This window comes from Equus przewalskii, chromosome 5 (genome assembly GCF_037783145.1).
Source record: "Equus przewalskii isolate Varuska chromosome 5, EquPr2, whole genome shotgun sequence".
NCBI lineage: Eukaryota > Metazoa > Chordata > Mammalia > Perissodactyla > Equidae > Equus > Equus przewalskii.
Genome location: NC_091835.1, coordinates 327,321 through 342,778, shown reverse-complemented (window position 1 = coordinate 342,778; position 15,458 = coordinate 327,321). Strand labels below are relative to the sequence as shown.

The window sequence follows — 15,458 nt, the reverse complement described above, 5'->3', positions numbered from 1 at the left end:
ACCTTTGTTTGGCCAGCACTTCTTCATGCTTCTGGGCTCAGCCCCTTACCTGGGCCCTCCCCATCCAATAGAATAAGATTGCCCTCCTTTTATCTTAAAGATCCTTGTTCTTTTCCTTCCTGACACTAATCCAATTTGAAATTGTTTGTAAGCTTATTTACCGAATTTCTGACCTCTACCAGACTGTGTGCTCCTTACAAGCAGGGAGCATGTCTGTTTTGTTCACTAGTGTATACCCAGATTTTGAAGAATACCAGGGACATCGTAGGTGTTCCAAAAATATGTGCTGAATGATGGATGAGCATAAGGCCAAAAAGAATCTTTTAAATCTATGAATTAAAAGATCAAATCACATTTTTCAGGGAATTAACTAATAATCAGTGGCTGTTATGACACTGATTATATTCACTGATTATAGTTCCCAAATTTTCTTTTATTTCTTAGAATAATTTAGTTTGTTTAACATTATTTCAGGCAGTAAATTAGAAAAAAGGACTCAATTTGAGAAAGAAAACGCTCGCTAAAAAATGTTTAGGTTTATGAATCTGTGACAAAAATAAATTATATTTATTGACAGTTTATAGTTCAACAATTTAGGAAAATGTGTATCTAGGAAATCAAAGAATATTTTAAATAAATTATTTTTTAAATTATTTTATTTTAATTATAAACTATAAAAGGACAGTGATTCTTTCATGACATTATTCAATTTTTTCTTTTTCTTTTTTTTGTATATTTCCTTTTTCTCCCCAAAGCCCCCCAGTACATAATTGTATATATATTTTTGTTGTGGGTCCTTCTAATTGTGGTACATGGGACACCACCTCAGCCTGGCCTGATGAGTGGTGCCATGTCCGTGCCCACGATTCGAACTGGTGAAATCCTGGGCTGCCGAAGCAGAGCCCGTGAACTTAACCACTCGGCCACGGGGCCAGCCCCTGTTATTCAATTTTTAACACAGTAAAATGATCTCTAAAAGGGACAACAAAAGGAAAAATAAAGAAAGAAATAAATGAATAAAATGGAACAGTGTTAAAATTCTGATTTTAGTATATGAAAACTAAACTATATTGAAACGACAATTGAGCGGTAGTTCTCTGCCTTCTCCGGTAACTCTCAAACAATACACAAAAGTTAACTGATCTAAGTCAGAGGACCAATAATAGTTTGCTTTTAAATAGTGACTTTCATCTCAGATCCTGAATGCATGTTCTTCAAAGACATCCCTCTGTTTTATCAAGGAGAATTGAAAGCTGACAGGCTTCCACGTGAAGTAAATGCATAAACAGATCCACGGACAATAACAGGTCTCAGCAGGAAAGAAGGCATGGTCTCAGCTCCCGGCTCCCTGCTCTCAACATCAGACTCATTCACTGACTTCTCCATTTATTCATTAATATTTATGGAGAGTTTGCCGCAGGCCAGGCCCCGAGGAAGGCCTTGGAAATACAACAGTGAGCAAAACAGAGACAATTCCTGACAATGCTTCCAAAAGGAAATGTTGATTTCATCAATAACCTTTTGTTCAGACACTTATAAGATAGGATTGTATCTTCTCTGTCACAACATTGTTCATTAAACAAACTGGTTCTCTGTAGTTATTCCAGCAATTTAAAGACAAAATTATCTTTTCCTTTATGAAGGAGATTTTTCTTGTTCTATTTACCATATTCCTCTACTCCTGGATTTTAAGTAAGGAAATAACTATACACCCATTTGAAGTCTTTGTTTCTTCTTGACTATTTGAAACAGACAGCTCCCAAGCTGAGCCACATAATAACTCACAGCAGAGTCCAGCGCTGTGAGTTGGTGTTTATTTACCCTTTATCAGAAGGCACACCTCAAAAAGTCCCATAGGCCTTACCTTCCGCCACAGCGACGGTCTGTTCTGAGGCTGGTGATGGGGGTGGAGAAGGAGGCAGGTTAGCTGTCTCTTCAGCTGCTAAAGACCAAACAATGGAAAAATGAGACACAAAAATTCATTTTATTAGGCCAGTAGATGTGTATGCAGTCTTATCATCTGTAAAAAGGCCTCTCTACGAAATGTAGAAAAAGATTCAATAGTAAGCTGCACTTGACTCATTTTTAACCTCATTACCTGTTTCACATATTTTTGAAAACCTAAAAAGAAAGAAAAGCATTTAATGGTCTCAAAAACATCATCTTATCTTCTCCATAAAAATGGATTAGAGATGCTTGCGAAAAGTCTATCATTAATCCCATTAATTTGTGTCTGCCTGTCCAGTTAATAAAATATTTTATTCTGGTCCTAATCTACTATATTCAAACACACACAGGCAAGCATTTTAGTTTGGATTTGGCTTGACTGGCTGAAAAAATATTAGAACTCTCTATTGTTGGACTTCTTGATCTGGAAACAAATGCTATCTTGATCATTCACAGCTGGTATTGGTGATGTATTTTTTTAAACATTTTCGCCACTGAGTCCACTATCAAAACCCCTCTTCTGTATGTATTCTCAGAAAAGAAAAATGAAGCTGTCTCAGCCTGACGCAACCTTCAGACAGAAACCCTATACTAGTGGGAGCTGAGCAATCTTCTGGCCTTGGCATGACATGTGAAGGACCAAAGAGAAAGGCTCTAAAACATATGATTCATTTACTGTTAACTCTAAGATTTTCTCTGCAAGATACTTACCTTCTTTATGACCACTCATGTGAAGGTAAGGGATTTCAAAAGGAAATATTTATTAGTCAAGGCCAGTGGTAAATCCATTTTAAAGATTATGTGAATTTCAGTTTCATAAAGCAGTTAGTAGAAGCAGCTTTAGGATGACGGGTGACTTGTTAGATCCTTTACCCTGTGGACTTCTACATGGCACATTTTAAGGTTTCAAATTTAAAAAAGGGAAGGGAGGAGTTTCTTTTATTTCAAAGAATAGAAGGGAACTCCAGACAGAAGGTTAATGTTTTAGATAAGATATTTTTTCCCCCGCTTTATTTTAAGAGAAAAATAATCCTGGTAATTAAAGACCATTTTATTGAAAATAAGGAAAATATTTTTAATTATTATTCTAGGACAGCAGCATTTTTTTATTTCTTAAATTTCAATAGACAGGTGAAAGAGTACTGATCAGAAAATCAAATATTGAGAATACATTAGAGTGAGAGAGAAAAATGGATATGTACTATTTTTAGGCTTTAAAAACCGTACCTTTCTATGGATTAATTTATTTCACAGGTAGTGAAATAAACATATACATTGAACTTAAGAGAGTTTCCTTTCTTGTTTCTCTGCATGTATATACATCTACATCCATCTATCCATCTATCTGTCTATCTATCTATCTATCTATCTATCTATCTATCTATCTGAGAGTAGAGGCAGTAGGCATTTGGCTGAGAATGTTTTCCTTGGCAAGCACCATTACATTACTTGTTTGGCCCTGGATGGCATTTGATTTGTGACCAAGAGAGAGAGCAATGCTATCTCAGTGCTCTTAAATGAACCAAGGGAAGACTAGAACCTCCTGTGGGATACAAAGTCACTGATGAGTGTAACAAAGCCCTGGCTATAGGTTTTTGTGTAGCCAGCTCAGGGAGACCCAAACAAGACTACAGTATAGACAATCATTCACCAAAACCCATAAAGGGAAACAATCATCTCAATTAAAGTATTAGTACTTTTCCTTACAAGTGGAAGCCAGAGCATCAAAATGCACTTGCTTTACTTTTATAATAACTATCTCCAGTGGTCTGGAAATGAAAAATTGAGGGCAATATAGGGGCAAAGGCTAACTATAAGCTTATCACCCTAAAGACTACCCCAATACCACAATGAGCCTGTTGAGAAAGGTAAAAAGAGGTCCCAGTGCATCCCAGCAGTGGTGTTTGATGAATGTCACAAGTAAGGATGAAGCAAGAGATATAGCTTGTCTTTGAACGTGAAGACGCGATCTGAAGATCGGGGTGCAGCAGACAGAGGCCCTGCCCTGAGGGTCTTCCTCATTTACCTAAAGGCAGGGCTGCAGGTTGATCTTTATGCTGGACTTCCTTCTCTTGTTCACCTTTCAGGACCGCTACAGCCTCAGCCGTTACTACTTGAACTATCCTTGCAGACACCTCCTCTGTAATGAACAGCAACAAAAGAAAATAAAATAATGAGATGTCTAGAAAAAGTGGCAAAGAAGAAAAGTAATGAAACAATGTAGTCGATTAGAATTTCATGTTCTGTCTTCCCCTCCAAAAAAGTACAATAGAATTTATTAAATTGCAGATAAAACACAAATACATATATTGTAACTGAAAGAAAAAGGAAAAGAAAATAGAAAAGAAAAGGAAGTGCATTCTGGGAGCTAAGCAAAATGAACACAATGAAAGAAAAGTAATTAATTCATATGGCAGTTTATTTACTTATTTTTGCTGAGGAAGACTGTTGCTGAGCTAACATCTGTGCCAATCTTCCTCTTTCTGCCTCAGGAAGACTGTCCCTGAGCTAACATCTGTGCCAGTCTTACTCTATTTTGCATGTGCATCACCGCCACAGCGTGGCTTCATGAGCGGTGTGTGGGTCTGTGCCTGGGATCCAAACCCACACACTCCGGGCTGCGGAAGCAGAGCGTGTGAACTTAACCACTATGCCACTGTGCTGTCCCCAGTATGGCAGTTTATTTCTAAAAAGCTGTTTATACAAATAGAAATAATTTTCTGTACCTAGTAAAAACAATTCAAAGAGAAGAGAAGATTCATTTTGGATTTAATTCAAAATATGTTTTGTAGTTTTCTTACAACTTGCTGGAAAAGAGTTACTAAAATAAATTTCTGTGTTGATTTGCATAAATATCATGATTTAAAACCTAAAGAAGATGCTTCAAAATGTGAATTTGTGATTAAACAGCATTATCCAGGATGAGTGTGAACAAGACCGACTGAGAAACACCTGGGAAGATCAAGTTTGAATGACAAACATGGGAATGAGATATCAGATGGTCTCATCCTAAAGAGCTACTACTTTCTAGAAAGCAGATGTTTTAAGGATCATTAAGGCCATATGATATATACCTACCAAGTCAGTGCAATAGGGTCATTTAAAAAAAGAGGAGTTCGTCATTAAAATCATGAGTCTATGAGATGCCAGATAACTAGCTTTTGTACTGAAATGGCATCCACTGCAGCATAAAAATGCTAATTTGATGTAACCTAGGCAGAAAAATATTCAAGGAATGATGTTCCACATAGCAACTAGAAATAAAAGAAGCCTTTTGAGATTAATAATAGATTCTAGATTAGAAATAACTTCTATGGAATTTAACTTTTCATCATCTTTATAGAAAAACATCTAGCATACTCGGAAATAAGCCCACTTACAGCCCTAACAGAAACAAGCTGTACTGGACAAGCGGGGTAGGGAGGCGAGATTTGTTCTCGCAAATTTAGTTAAGATTTTAGAATAAATATTGCATTGAAATTTGATATGGTTCGTGATCAGAATTCGCACATTCACAAGCAGGTCGGGGGTCAGCCTGTTTTCACCTGGCTCACTTAGATTCAGCCTCTCGTGGAAAGCTTTCCTCAGCCACCCGGGACGACAGCACAGGGCGTAGGAGGCAGGCTCTGGGGGTGAGCAATCCACTCGGACAGAATTTATCTGAATTTTAAAAGCTGGATTACCTGATTGAATATATTTGCCTTTGTATATTTGAATTCCTAATTTTTTAAACAGCCACTCGACAAATGACCTATGCATCGTCTTAAGGAAAGCACTGTCACCATTCTCATCTAGAGAGAGAAGCAGTCACAGCAGTAGATGCAGTACTTTCAAACTATTATGCTGCTCACTATGTGCCGAACATTCCACTAAGGTGTTTGCCCTCATCATTTCAATAAATTATTTACTATTATTATCTTATTTTGCATATGAGGAAACAGAGGACTAACAGAGTTACACTGGAGAATCTGATACTTATTATAAATATCATACTTAGAATATCAATTTCCAAATAATGAATCAGACAATTATTACTATAAATTTCATATTTAAGACACCACTTTTCATATAATTAGGATATCGTAAAATGCCTTAGATACTAAAACTAAACTAAATGTGATTAAATATTTCTTTTATGTCTGAAGCATACATTTAGGAAGCTGGAGTCCTAATTCAGAGAGCAAGTACTGTTTGTAATATTATCAAGTATTGGAGACATCTACGAGCTGTCTCAACGTGGATTTAATTTTCTGTAGCCCTTTTTGCAGTATTCTTTCCCACGGAAAATGTCACTTTAGGAGCACAGCTCTTCAGGGAATGTTGAGAGAAACCCCGCAGCAGCCTGGCTTCCTGGAAACATGGCCCTTCCTTCTCCTCTACTGCCCTCCCCACTGAGCAGCACAGCAGCCAATATTCCTTATGATGCTGGTGACTGTTAATGTTATTTGTTTCCTTGGAATAACTACCAAGAAGTCTGTTCAAACACTAAAATGGAACAAAAATGCTAACAAAATAATACTTTTATTTGTCAGTCTTATTGAGGAAATTGATCAATTTTGATCAATTATGGATCAATATTATTGAGTCCACACAACAACACATTTTCTGGATGAAAAAACTGGCAAAATAATGGAAAAAGGCAAGTACTGTCCCATTTGCACATCACTTTGACTTATATCAGTGTAGTACAAATATTTGATGTAATAGCAGGTTCTGGTGTCAGAAAACCTGGAATCAAATTCTGCCTTGATCTCTTACTAGCCGCAAGGAAGTGACAACCTCTCCAACCCTCAGATCACCACCCATAAAGGGAATAGAGGTGGTATTCATCTTTTGGTGTGTTGTGACAATTAAATGAAATAATGTGTATATCAAGTGCTTATTTGTCTTGCTGTCTTGTTATCATCTATGATCATTTCTTGATTGATAAAATGTAGTACAAGTAAAATTATTCCTGAAAAAGTTGTAATGTCTGGCTCCAGTAAATTTGTTTCATATATTTATATGCCAAGTACTTTTCATAAAGCAATTTTTTACACAATACCCTTTGCACTCTCAATTGAGTTTAAATTACCAAAGGAATTATTTTAGGTTTTGAGAATTGCCACATGCGTGTGTTAGTTTTCAATGAAATTTAGACATTTAAAAATGAATAGAACGATTTTTAGTACTTCTAGCTACAAAATTGGTTTATGGAAAATTGGGGGTAATGGAGAGGTGGAGCGACCACTGCAGAAATTGGGACATATATATAATCCATGTATCTTCTGGATCATTCCGGCATCTCCCTGTTAACACCTATAGAAAATTTTCTATTTCCCTATGGCACTTAGTACATTTTGCATGGAATTGTGCTGGTACACACGCCTCATCTCCCTTACTCTGTAAAGTTTCCCAAGTGAGGAACTCTCTGTCACAATGCTCAAAGCTTCGCTCCCTGAGCTCACTGATCTCTACCCAGATTGGACGCCCAACACAATTTTTTCAAAGGGTGAAAAATTAACATGAAAGGTCTTGTTCATGGCATTTACAGAAATTCAGAAATAATCTATGCTTGTTACCATATTTACTAACTTAGATCTGCCTAATTTATATCATTTACTGTATTCTTGTTGAAGTCATTGATGCATTTTGGAACAGTACCTGTTAAACGGGGTCTCAGATTCTTGTGTAACTATTGATGAATTTTCCAGGGTCTGAGAGTACTTAACATAAATTTGTCTGAATTGGGAAAATAATTGAATAAAAATAAGTATCTATTGGTTTATGTGAACAAATTACAACTGAGCTATATTATATTATTTCAGTCTTTTTGTTTGGGATTGTATTTAGAATAATTCTGACACAATGGAGAATTATTTTATATGTTGTGGGCTAATTAGATGAGAGCAGAGATGAACTTAATATAACAAAGGACACATTCACACAAGGTGTAGGCCAAATGACACTGTGGCGCACTGTACAGACAGACTCCCAAAATACTCTAAATAGAGACGAGTGAAGGAAAACTGAATCATTGCTTGTCTCCAGTCAGCTGACACGTCCAATCTAAATAAAATGCACTGTATCAGCCACTACTACGTTTCTTGTGAGCAATAATTTAGTTTTAGCAAAATAATATCATTTATTTTAGATGGTAAGTAGTACAACATTTGAATTTTATTGGTTTTGTTGTTTCAGAGGAAATTAACTTATACATGTGTTTGAGTTTCATAGTTGAATAAGAGCTTATGAATAAGCTAATTTTATATTTGAATATATTTAAGCAAAACTCATAAGAAAACAATTTAACCCAATCTTGGAAGAATTGATCATGTTTTTCTTTAAAAGAATTCAACAGATTTTAAGAGATGCTATTTTAGAATAATCATACAGGCTGTGTGCGAGCCAAGTTAATGATAGACTAATTTTTTTTTGGAAGAATAATATTGTTAAAATTTTTCAAATAGGAAATAACACATTTTCTAATATTAATTTCACAGTGAATTTAGGAAAACAGTTTAAGATTGTTCTGAGGGTTTCAATTGGTCTAGTCAATTAAAAATCTTCTTCTAAGCCAGGGATGAGCACAGAGATGGCAGCTTTCTCCAAGGAGAGATGGCCTTCTCCCAATGGAGACTTAATCAGCAAATCTCCTGAGTGAGCCTTGCCCTTAGAGCCTGGCTTCTGGGACAAGAGAAAATTCGCTCAGGGTATGGGTGAAGTTTAGGGAAGATTAACAGTAAATGTGCCAAACAAACACAGAAGACAGAGACAGTCATAAAATCAGACCTATAAAAATGAAAACATGAGTGATAATGTGTGTGATTATATATAATTTATTTGTTGATTCTACAAATACAGTATCTATTAAATGCCTCCATTCATCCATCCATCCATCCATTTGTCTACCCATCATCCAACCATCTATCATATCTTTCTATCTATCTAGGGGATTACTGTCTTTCACAGTGTACATTAGAGGAAGCTGAACCAATTTTAATTCAGAGGAATGTCAGTACTAACTGCAGCATTGTTACTCTCTAGTTATTTCATCCTGGAAATTTACTCAAACTCATTGTGTTTCCATGTTTCACTCACAAAATGAAAATAATAGTACCTGTCTTACAGATTGTTGTGGAGACTCAATTATATAACAGGCCTGGCACATCAGAAACTCAATAAAAAGAAGACATTCAAAGAGTTCTTCACCAAGGTGTCTTTATTTTCCCTAGTCATACACTCTTCTGAGTCTTCTACCTGAGTATTTCTACTTTAAAGAAAGAGCAAGAGTGATGGGCACTAAGAGTCCAGCCCAACTTGGCTATTATTATTATGAGCTTTGGATAACACAGTTAGTCCATGATCATCTACATTGATACTAGGGGCAGTATTTCTTTTTCCTAGACTAAGCTATAGGGAAATAAATACTGTCCTTGTTACGTATTATCTGGCTTCACACCCACTTCCCTGGCTGTGTAGGTCCTGGGCTACCATCTGCTCTAGATTCCTGCCAGTAAGTCCCGATTTAGGACTGTCTTCTAGATAGTGCTCCAAAGGGCATGATAACCCCTATGTACTCCTGAGGACCATTAGCAACATGAAAATTTCTTTTGAGGTAAGAGATTAAACTACATTTTAATTTTCCTTGCTTACTCTTCTATCTCCTTATGCCCTTTTCTGCTTTCTACTCTAATTTTTAACTTTTCTCCCCAAACATTATGTGTATAAAATTATAAATAGGACTTAGCTGTTCAGAAGATTAAAGATGAATCTAGATTACACATAAATTGGGAAATTATTATTCATTATACATAATTGAAAGGTAAGACTGATCTTCACAGCAGACAACATGGCACTTCTTACTATAATCTGAAATTTTGAAAGGCTCAGTTATCTTCCTTTTGAACATCTAAAGTTTTCTGGAAGTGGACATTTTTAGTTTATCTTAAAAACTGTCTTAGCTAAGGAGTGTGTGTGATATGTATTTTATTCTCTCTTTTGTTAATGTCAGATTCTCAATGTAATTGACTAACAGCAGGTTTCACATTGCTCTGAGAACCAGAATTTAAATGTTAACATATTATTTTACCAGCAGTGCTATTATGGCAATGAGACAGTTACTAGAAGTAATTCAAAAATATCTCATGATATGCTTCTAAAGTCAAGTCATGCCCAACCAAAAGGAATGACATCCTGGAACTAATCTGATAAGTGGATCTGCCTGTGAATCAGTTGGAAGGAAAACATTAAAAGCAACTTCTTTAAAACAAATTCATATCATAACCTCTAAAAAATGTTACTGATTACAGACTGATATAAAATAAAAGATTTAAAGATACAACTCAGGTAACAGAGCAATAGGTGATAACAGATTATCACTATATAGGTAAACATCTAAAGGTAAAAAGTGAAGTCTATCTTGAAAACTTATTCTGGGCAACAGAGATGGGTTCAGTATTCAGAAAAGAGTACCAAAGCAGTCCTTGGTAGATACCCTGAATTCTGAAAAGAAGTAACATTTAATTTTTTGATATTCGAGAAATAAATTGGTGGAAACATATTTGGGAGGTAAATAGGTATAAGAAACTAATTGAGAAATGCTCTAATCCACAGAAACCTACTTGATGATACCCAAAAGTATCATGTTAAGCAACCTACATTTCACCTAAGTAACGAATAAACCTAATACTGTGATACAAAGTTATTAAACAAGCTGATACACTAGACACTTTTATTTCCTCAATCAATATTATTGACGAAATTGATCAATTTTGATCAATTATGGATCAATATTATTAAATCCACACAATAACACATTTTCTGGATGAAAAACCTGGCAAAATAATGGATAAAGGCAACTTACTGTCCCATTTGCACATCACTTTGATTTATATCAGTGTAGCACAAACATTTGGTTCTGGTGTGAGAAAACCTGGAATCAAATTCTGCCTTGATCTCTTAGTAGCCACAAGGAAGTGACAACCTCTCCAACCCTCAGATTCCCCATCCATAAAGGGAATAGAGGTGGTATTCATCTTTTGGTGTGTTGTGACAAAGAAATGAAATAATATATATATCAAGTGCTTATTTAAATTACATACCTCTGTTTTAATCAGTTTTACTGTCTTGTTATCATCTAAGTCTATGATCATTATTTGATTGATAAAATGTAAGTAAAGACCCAAAAAATCTTGTTGTACATTGAGATGCTGTTGTCATTTTCCTCAGTGAGTACTTCCTTGTCTGAATGTTGGCTCACTGCTTAACCGACAACATATCAGGCTCGTGCCACTGATTATTTAAATTAAATGGTAAAGTAAATTTTACTCTACTGTTGTGCCATGTGATGCAGCATTTATATAACTGTTGAAGCCCTCTGGTTTTTTCCATGATGCTGATTCATGCTACACCACCGCTATGCTCTTCTGGTCACAGTATTTTATCACATTAAAATTTATAAGACAGTCTCAGGCCTGGTTTTTAGCATATATTTTTAGTTTATTTTGTTATATTAATCTCTCAATATTGTTTAGTTGATTTATAACAAAAGCAAGGGAGTTGAAACTTTCTCAGTGCTCTGAAAACTCCAACTTGCTCCTGAGAAATAGATGACATTGTTGGTACACACAGAAGTTTGATTTGAATGTGTACCCTTTAAGTTTTCATCAGGACCAGCTGCGATTACTTGAACATTCATAGGCTCTTGAACATTCATAGGCTCAACAATAAGACTGTGAACGAAAAATCCAAGCAAGTTGGCATATGCCTGAGAACATATTTTTGTTGATTTCTATCAAGTTGTTAAGCAAGAAGAGACACTGACAATAAATTCAGCCATATGGAATATAAAAGCCAGTAAACGTCTCTGCTTTTAAGAATAACGGGCATAATAATGCCGCATTAAAAAAAATGATAAGTAAGCCTACCGTACACTTGTGAAAGAAGGAAAACAAAACAACTTTAGACAGAATGCTCCTGTCAAGAAAAGGTTTTTCTCAGTAGGGTACAGAATGGTTGCCTAGGAAACCAATGATAATTGCCCCTGCTGATGGAAACTAGTCAACAAGGAAACTACTGTGTAGCTGGAAGCACTCTGCTAAACAAATACCCTGGACAAATTCATAAAAACAGGGAAAGGACAAAAGTTCCTTCCTTCCACTCCTTGCTTAATTTGGAGAGTAAATGGTCTCTGAAACTATTTCCTGTAATCAACTGGCGATGAAGGAAACTAAAAGAGCAGATTGCTGGTTTTCTTTGTTTTTTGTTTCCCTGGCACCTGAGCATTAATTAAAGAGGCCAGTGTTGGCATATCCATCCTTAGTCAGACTCCGACTGATCTCAAACGGTCACCCTGTCCAATATTGCAGATGTAGATCTTTGCCTACCAGCTTTTTCTTCCAAAGATTTCTTCTAAAGATTTACCGATTAAAAGAAGGATAAATTTAACTTATGGGGAAAAATACATTTGTGGTAATGTTAGTTTATGGAGATAACTGCATTTAGGATATGGGATCTCAATTGCACAAAATTCGGTTCTGATGAGTAATTAAATTTAAGAGATTTTATATCACACCCACTATAGATCACAAAACTACGCTTAGTCATTATGGGGGATACAAAGATGAGTAAGATATAGTGTCCCTACATTTAAATTGTGCTTGAAAGTGGGGCAATCTCATTGAAGGACATGTTTTTTATTTTTGAAGATTTTCTTGTAATGGCCACAGATCTTGGCTGAACCATCCAGTCATTCACATGGTCCTCTTCTGAAATGCATTTGCAACCTGAATGGCCTAGGACTGGTAGTACGATTACAGGAGAATTTTCTCTCATTCTTTTTTTCCTATGTCAACTTACGTGCTCAAATCCACGATTTATTTAGACTGACAATTTAACCTACCCAAATGAAGTTTTTAGAGCTTGAACAAAAGTGGCCTAGCATTTAAATTTAGTAAAGGGGGAAAGTGAGTAAATTAAGATGGTTATCAGTGGAAGGATACCACAGGTTAAGGATTCTATATTATGGAGTCAAAAGTAATTAGAAAGGCAAGCACAGATCAGAAATAGTACCTACTGGGAAATTTTGTTTCTAATTTTAAGAGTCCAGCTGGAAATGGGAAAAAAACACACTTAAGCAGAAGAAATATAGTAAGCGAATATAGTCTAACTTTATACTTATCATATTCTAGTTAAAGGTTTTTGCTGCTGGTAGTGTTGGGGGTTTCCAATGTAGTAATGTGTGTATATGTATATTATTGCTTGTAGTCCATGTATTAAACATTTGCTAATTGTCAGATTGTAATATTTTATTGATTCTAAATTAATTTGAGAAAGAGAAATTCCTTGGGGAATTTATCCCCCTAAAATTTTTAAATTGCTTTAATATCAATAAATTGAATAATCATTAAGGCACTGAGGGAATTGATAATGCTTTTAGAGCTTTGAAATGCTCGGGTTTGCATCTTGCCAAAACCGTTACGATTGTCCTACTCCTTGTAGACTTGTGAGAAATTGGATTATCTTCTGCATTGTCTTGAATACATCACAGTGTCAAAGGAATGTAGCATGAGACATTATTAATAACATTAATGGGAAGATGAAATAGTAAAACTAAGAGAGCTTGAATAAATTCACCCTTAGAAACAGTACCTCTGGGATAAACAAAATGCAAAATGTAGTGATGTGTGTGTAGACAAGCAGGCGTGTGCGCGTGTGGGTGTGTGAGTGTGTGTATGAGTGTATGTGCCAGCACTCATGCACATAAGGGGCTCTCCATGTTTTCAAAGTTTCGTTTGTGCTTGAGTATCTCAAAGGAGTTGGGCACCAGGAGCAAGGCTAGGATTTCATGTGGGGAAATCAATGCTTCTACAGTTGCAAAACCTAGGAATGCCTGAGACATAAGATACGAAGAAAAATGGAAAAATATTCTAGATTCTAAAAAAAGTCTTTGGACTGAACTTTTAAAATATAAGTTCTCCACATACCAGGAATAGTCTTTACTAGTTACCTCTAAACGTAACTATTTCTTCTAGGAGAAACTCTTTGCAAATTACCAGCTTAGCTACCTTTTGTTGCTCCTTCTATCTCATCCCCAGCATAGTAACTTAAGTAAATCTTTGGAGGCCTTGTGACCTTGAAGCATACAGAATTTAGGAACCATGTGATGGGAAAATCCGTTCGTACAATATATCACAGGGCACACTCCATCAGCACACTGAGACCAACAAGACTTCTGCGTAACTATGTTTTACTTAAACCACCAGTGCTACTAAGAATGAATGTGCAAATAGCACCATGTGACATCACCCTTATGTGCTTTTTTCTTAGCAATTTTCTCATGAACTATAAATGTTTTAAATAAGTGAATATCCATCTTCTATAACTGCCTATTTTATTTTTGTCACTGTAGCTATATAAAATATTGTCCACAAATATTCTCTTTATACCAACCCTGAAAGGATTCAGCAGACTTTAAGTCACTAATAAGTACGCTTGGTAATTCTTTATAATTTTCAAATTATAACTGAAAATACACAACCAGAGAACAATGTTTCAATAATCCTATAGGGAAAGGCACAAGGGAATTAATTACATTATGAAATTCTGAAAACTAAAATGCTTGGCGAAAAAAATGAAAATTGGGAAGAAAGATATAATTTTGAGCCATCTTTCTATTACTCTTTAGTCATTTTTGCTACATAAAAGCTCAGCCAAGACACAAGATAAAGAGAACATCTTCTTTGGAAAAATCCCAAACAAGTAAAATTGACGATAGCTAAAGACTCTTTTCCAGGACCTCTGAGTGGCAGCATCAAGAGACTGCAAGATCATTTTTTTTAACTAACAAAACAAGTGTCAAGTCCAATGTTATATTTGTACTTTGGCGCTATTATGATAGTAAAAGACAAAGACTTTAATAGAAGTTTTAAATTTTTTCATGCCAAAAATTATTCTAGAATAAAAATGACGTCTTTTGTGTTCTGGATTCATTAATGCATCCCAAGGAAAATATTATTAAATGAATTTCTCTCCAATCAGAAAATAAAAAAGGTTCATTACATAAGACGAACAAGAATGAGTAACTTCAAAATTATCTTCAGAAATTTGCAAATTAACCTAAAAATCCTACTTTAGAAAATACCCCTTAGAGATCTGTTGAAATAAAATTTTACATTGACGATTTTGTATCAACGTTGTTTACTTCTTTCAACCTGTATCTCTTCTCTGTGAACTGGGTCTCATGGTTACCAAGCACACCTCTAGAAATACGCGAATATTGTGGGTGCTATCTACATCATACCTAAAACTGCCAAGTATTAAGTATTCACTAAAGTATTCACTCTCTATTTGAAGACACTGAAGCTTCATATCAGAATGCAAATGAGAGTGAGAAAACATAAAACTGTAACTCATTATGGCAATAGCTCTAGTTGTTCTATTGTAGGAGCCAAGCAGAAAGAGAAGGGGAGATCAGTTTTGATGGAGCGGCAGAGTTGAGAAAAATGTAAAAACAGGATGCTATCTAGGCA

The 15,458-nt window shown here is 35.5% G+C and overlaps 1 protein-coding gene across 50 annotated transcripts in view; it reads right to left on the bottom strand.

Annotated features, from left to right (window-relative positions):
* Window positions 1-15,458, bottom strand: part of MAP2 (microtubule associated protein 2) — a 225,291-nt gene that overhangs the window by 49,803 nt on the left and 160,030 nt on the right. For 30 of the 50 annotated variants that reach the window (XM_070619721.1, XM_070619725.1, XM_070619729.1 and 27 more), the window contains 2 exons: window positions 3,974-4,087; window positions 1,865-1,942 (listed from right to left, as the gene is read on the bottom strand). In XM_070619721.1, coding sequence (XP_070475822.1) covers window positions 1,865-1,942; window positions 3,974-4,087 — 192 coding nt within the window. The remainder of the gene's footprint in view (window positions 1-1,864; window positions 1,943-3,973; window positions 4,088-15,458) is intronic. The other 20 variants (XM_070619723.1, XM_070619731.1, XM_070619739.1 and 17 more) reach the window with 1 other exon arrangement.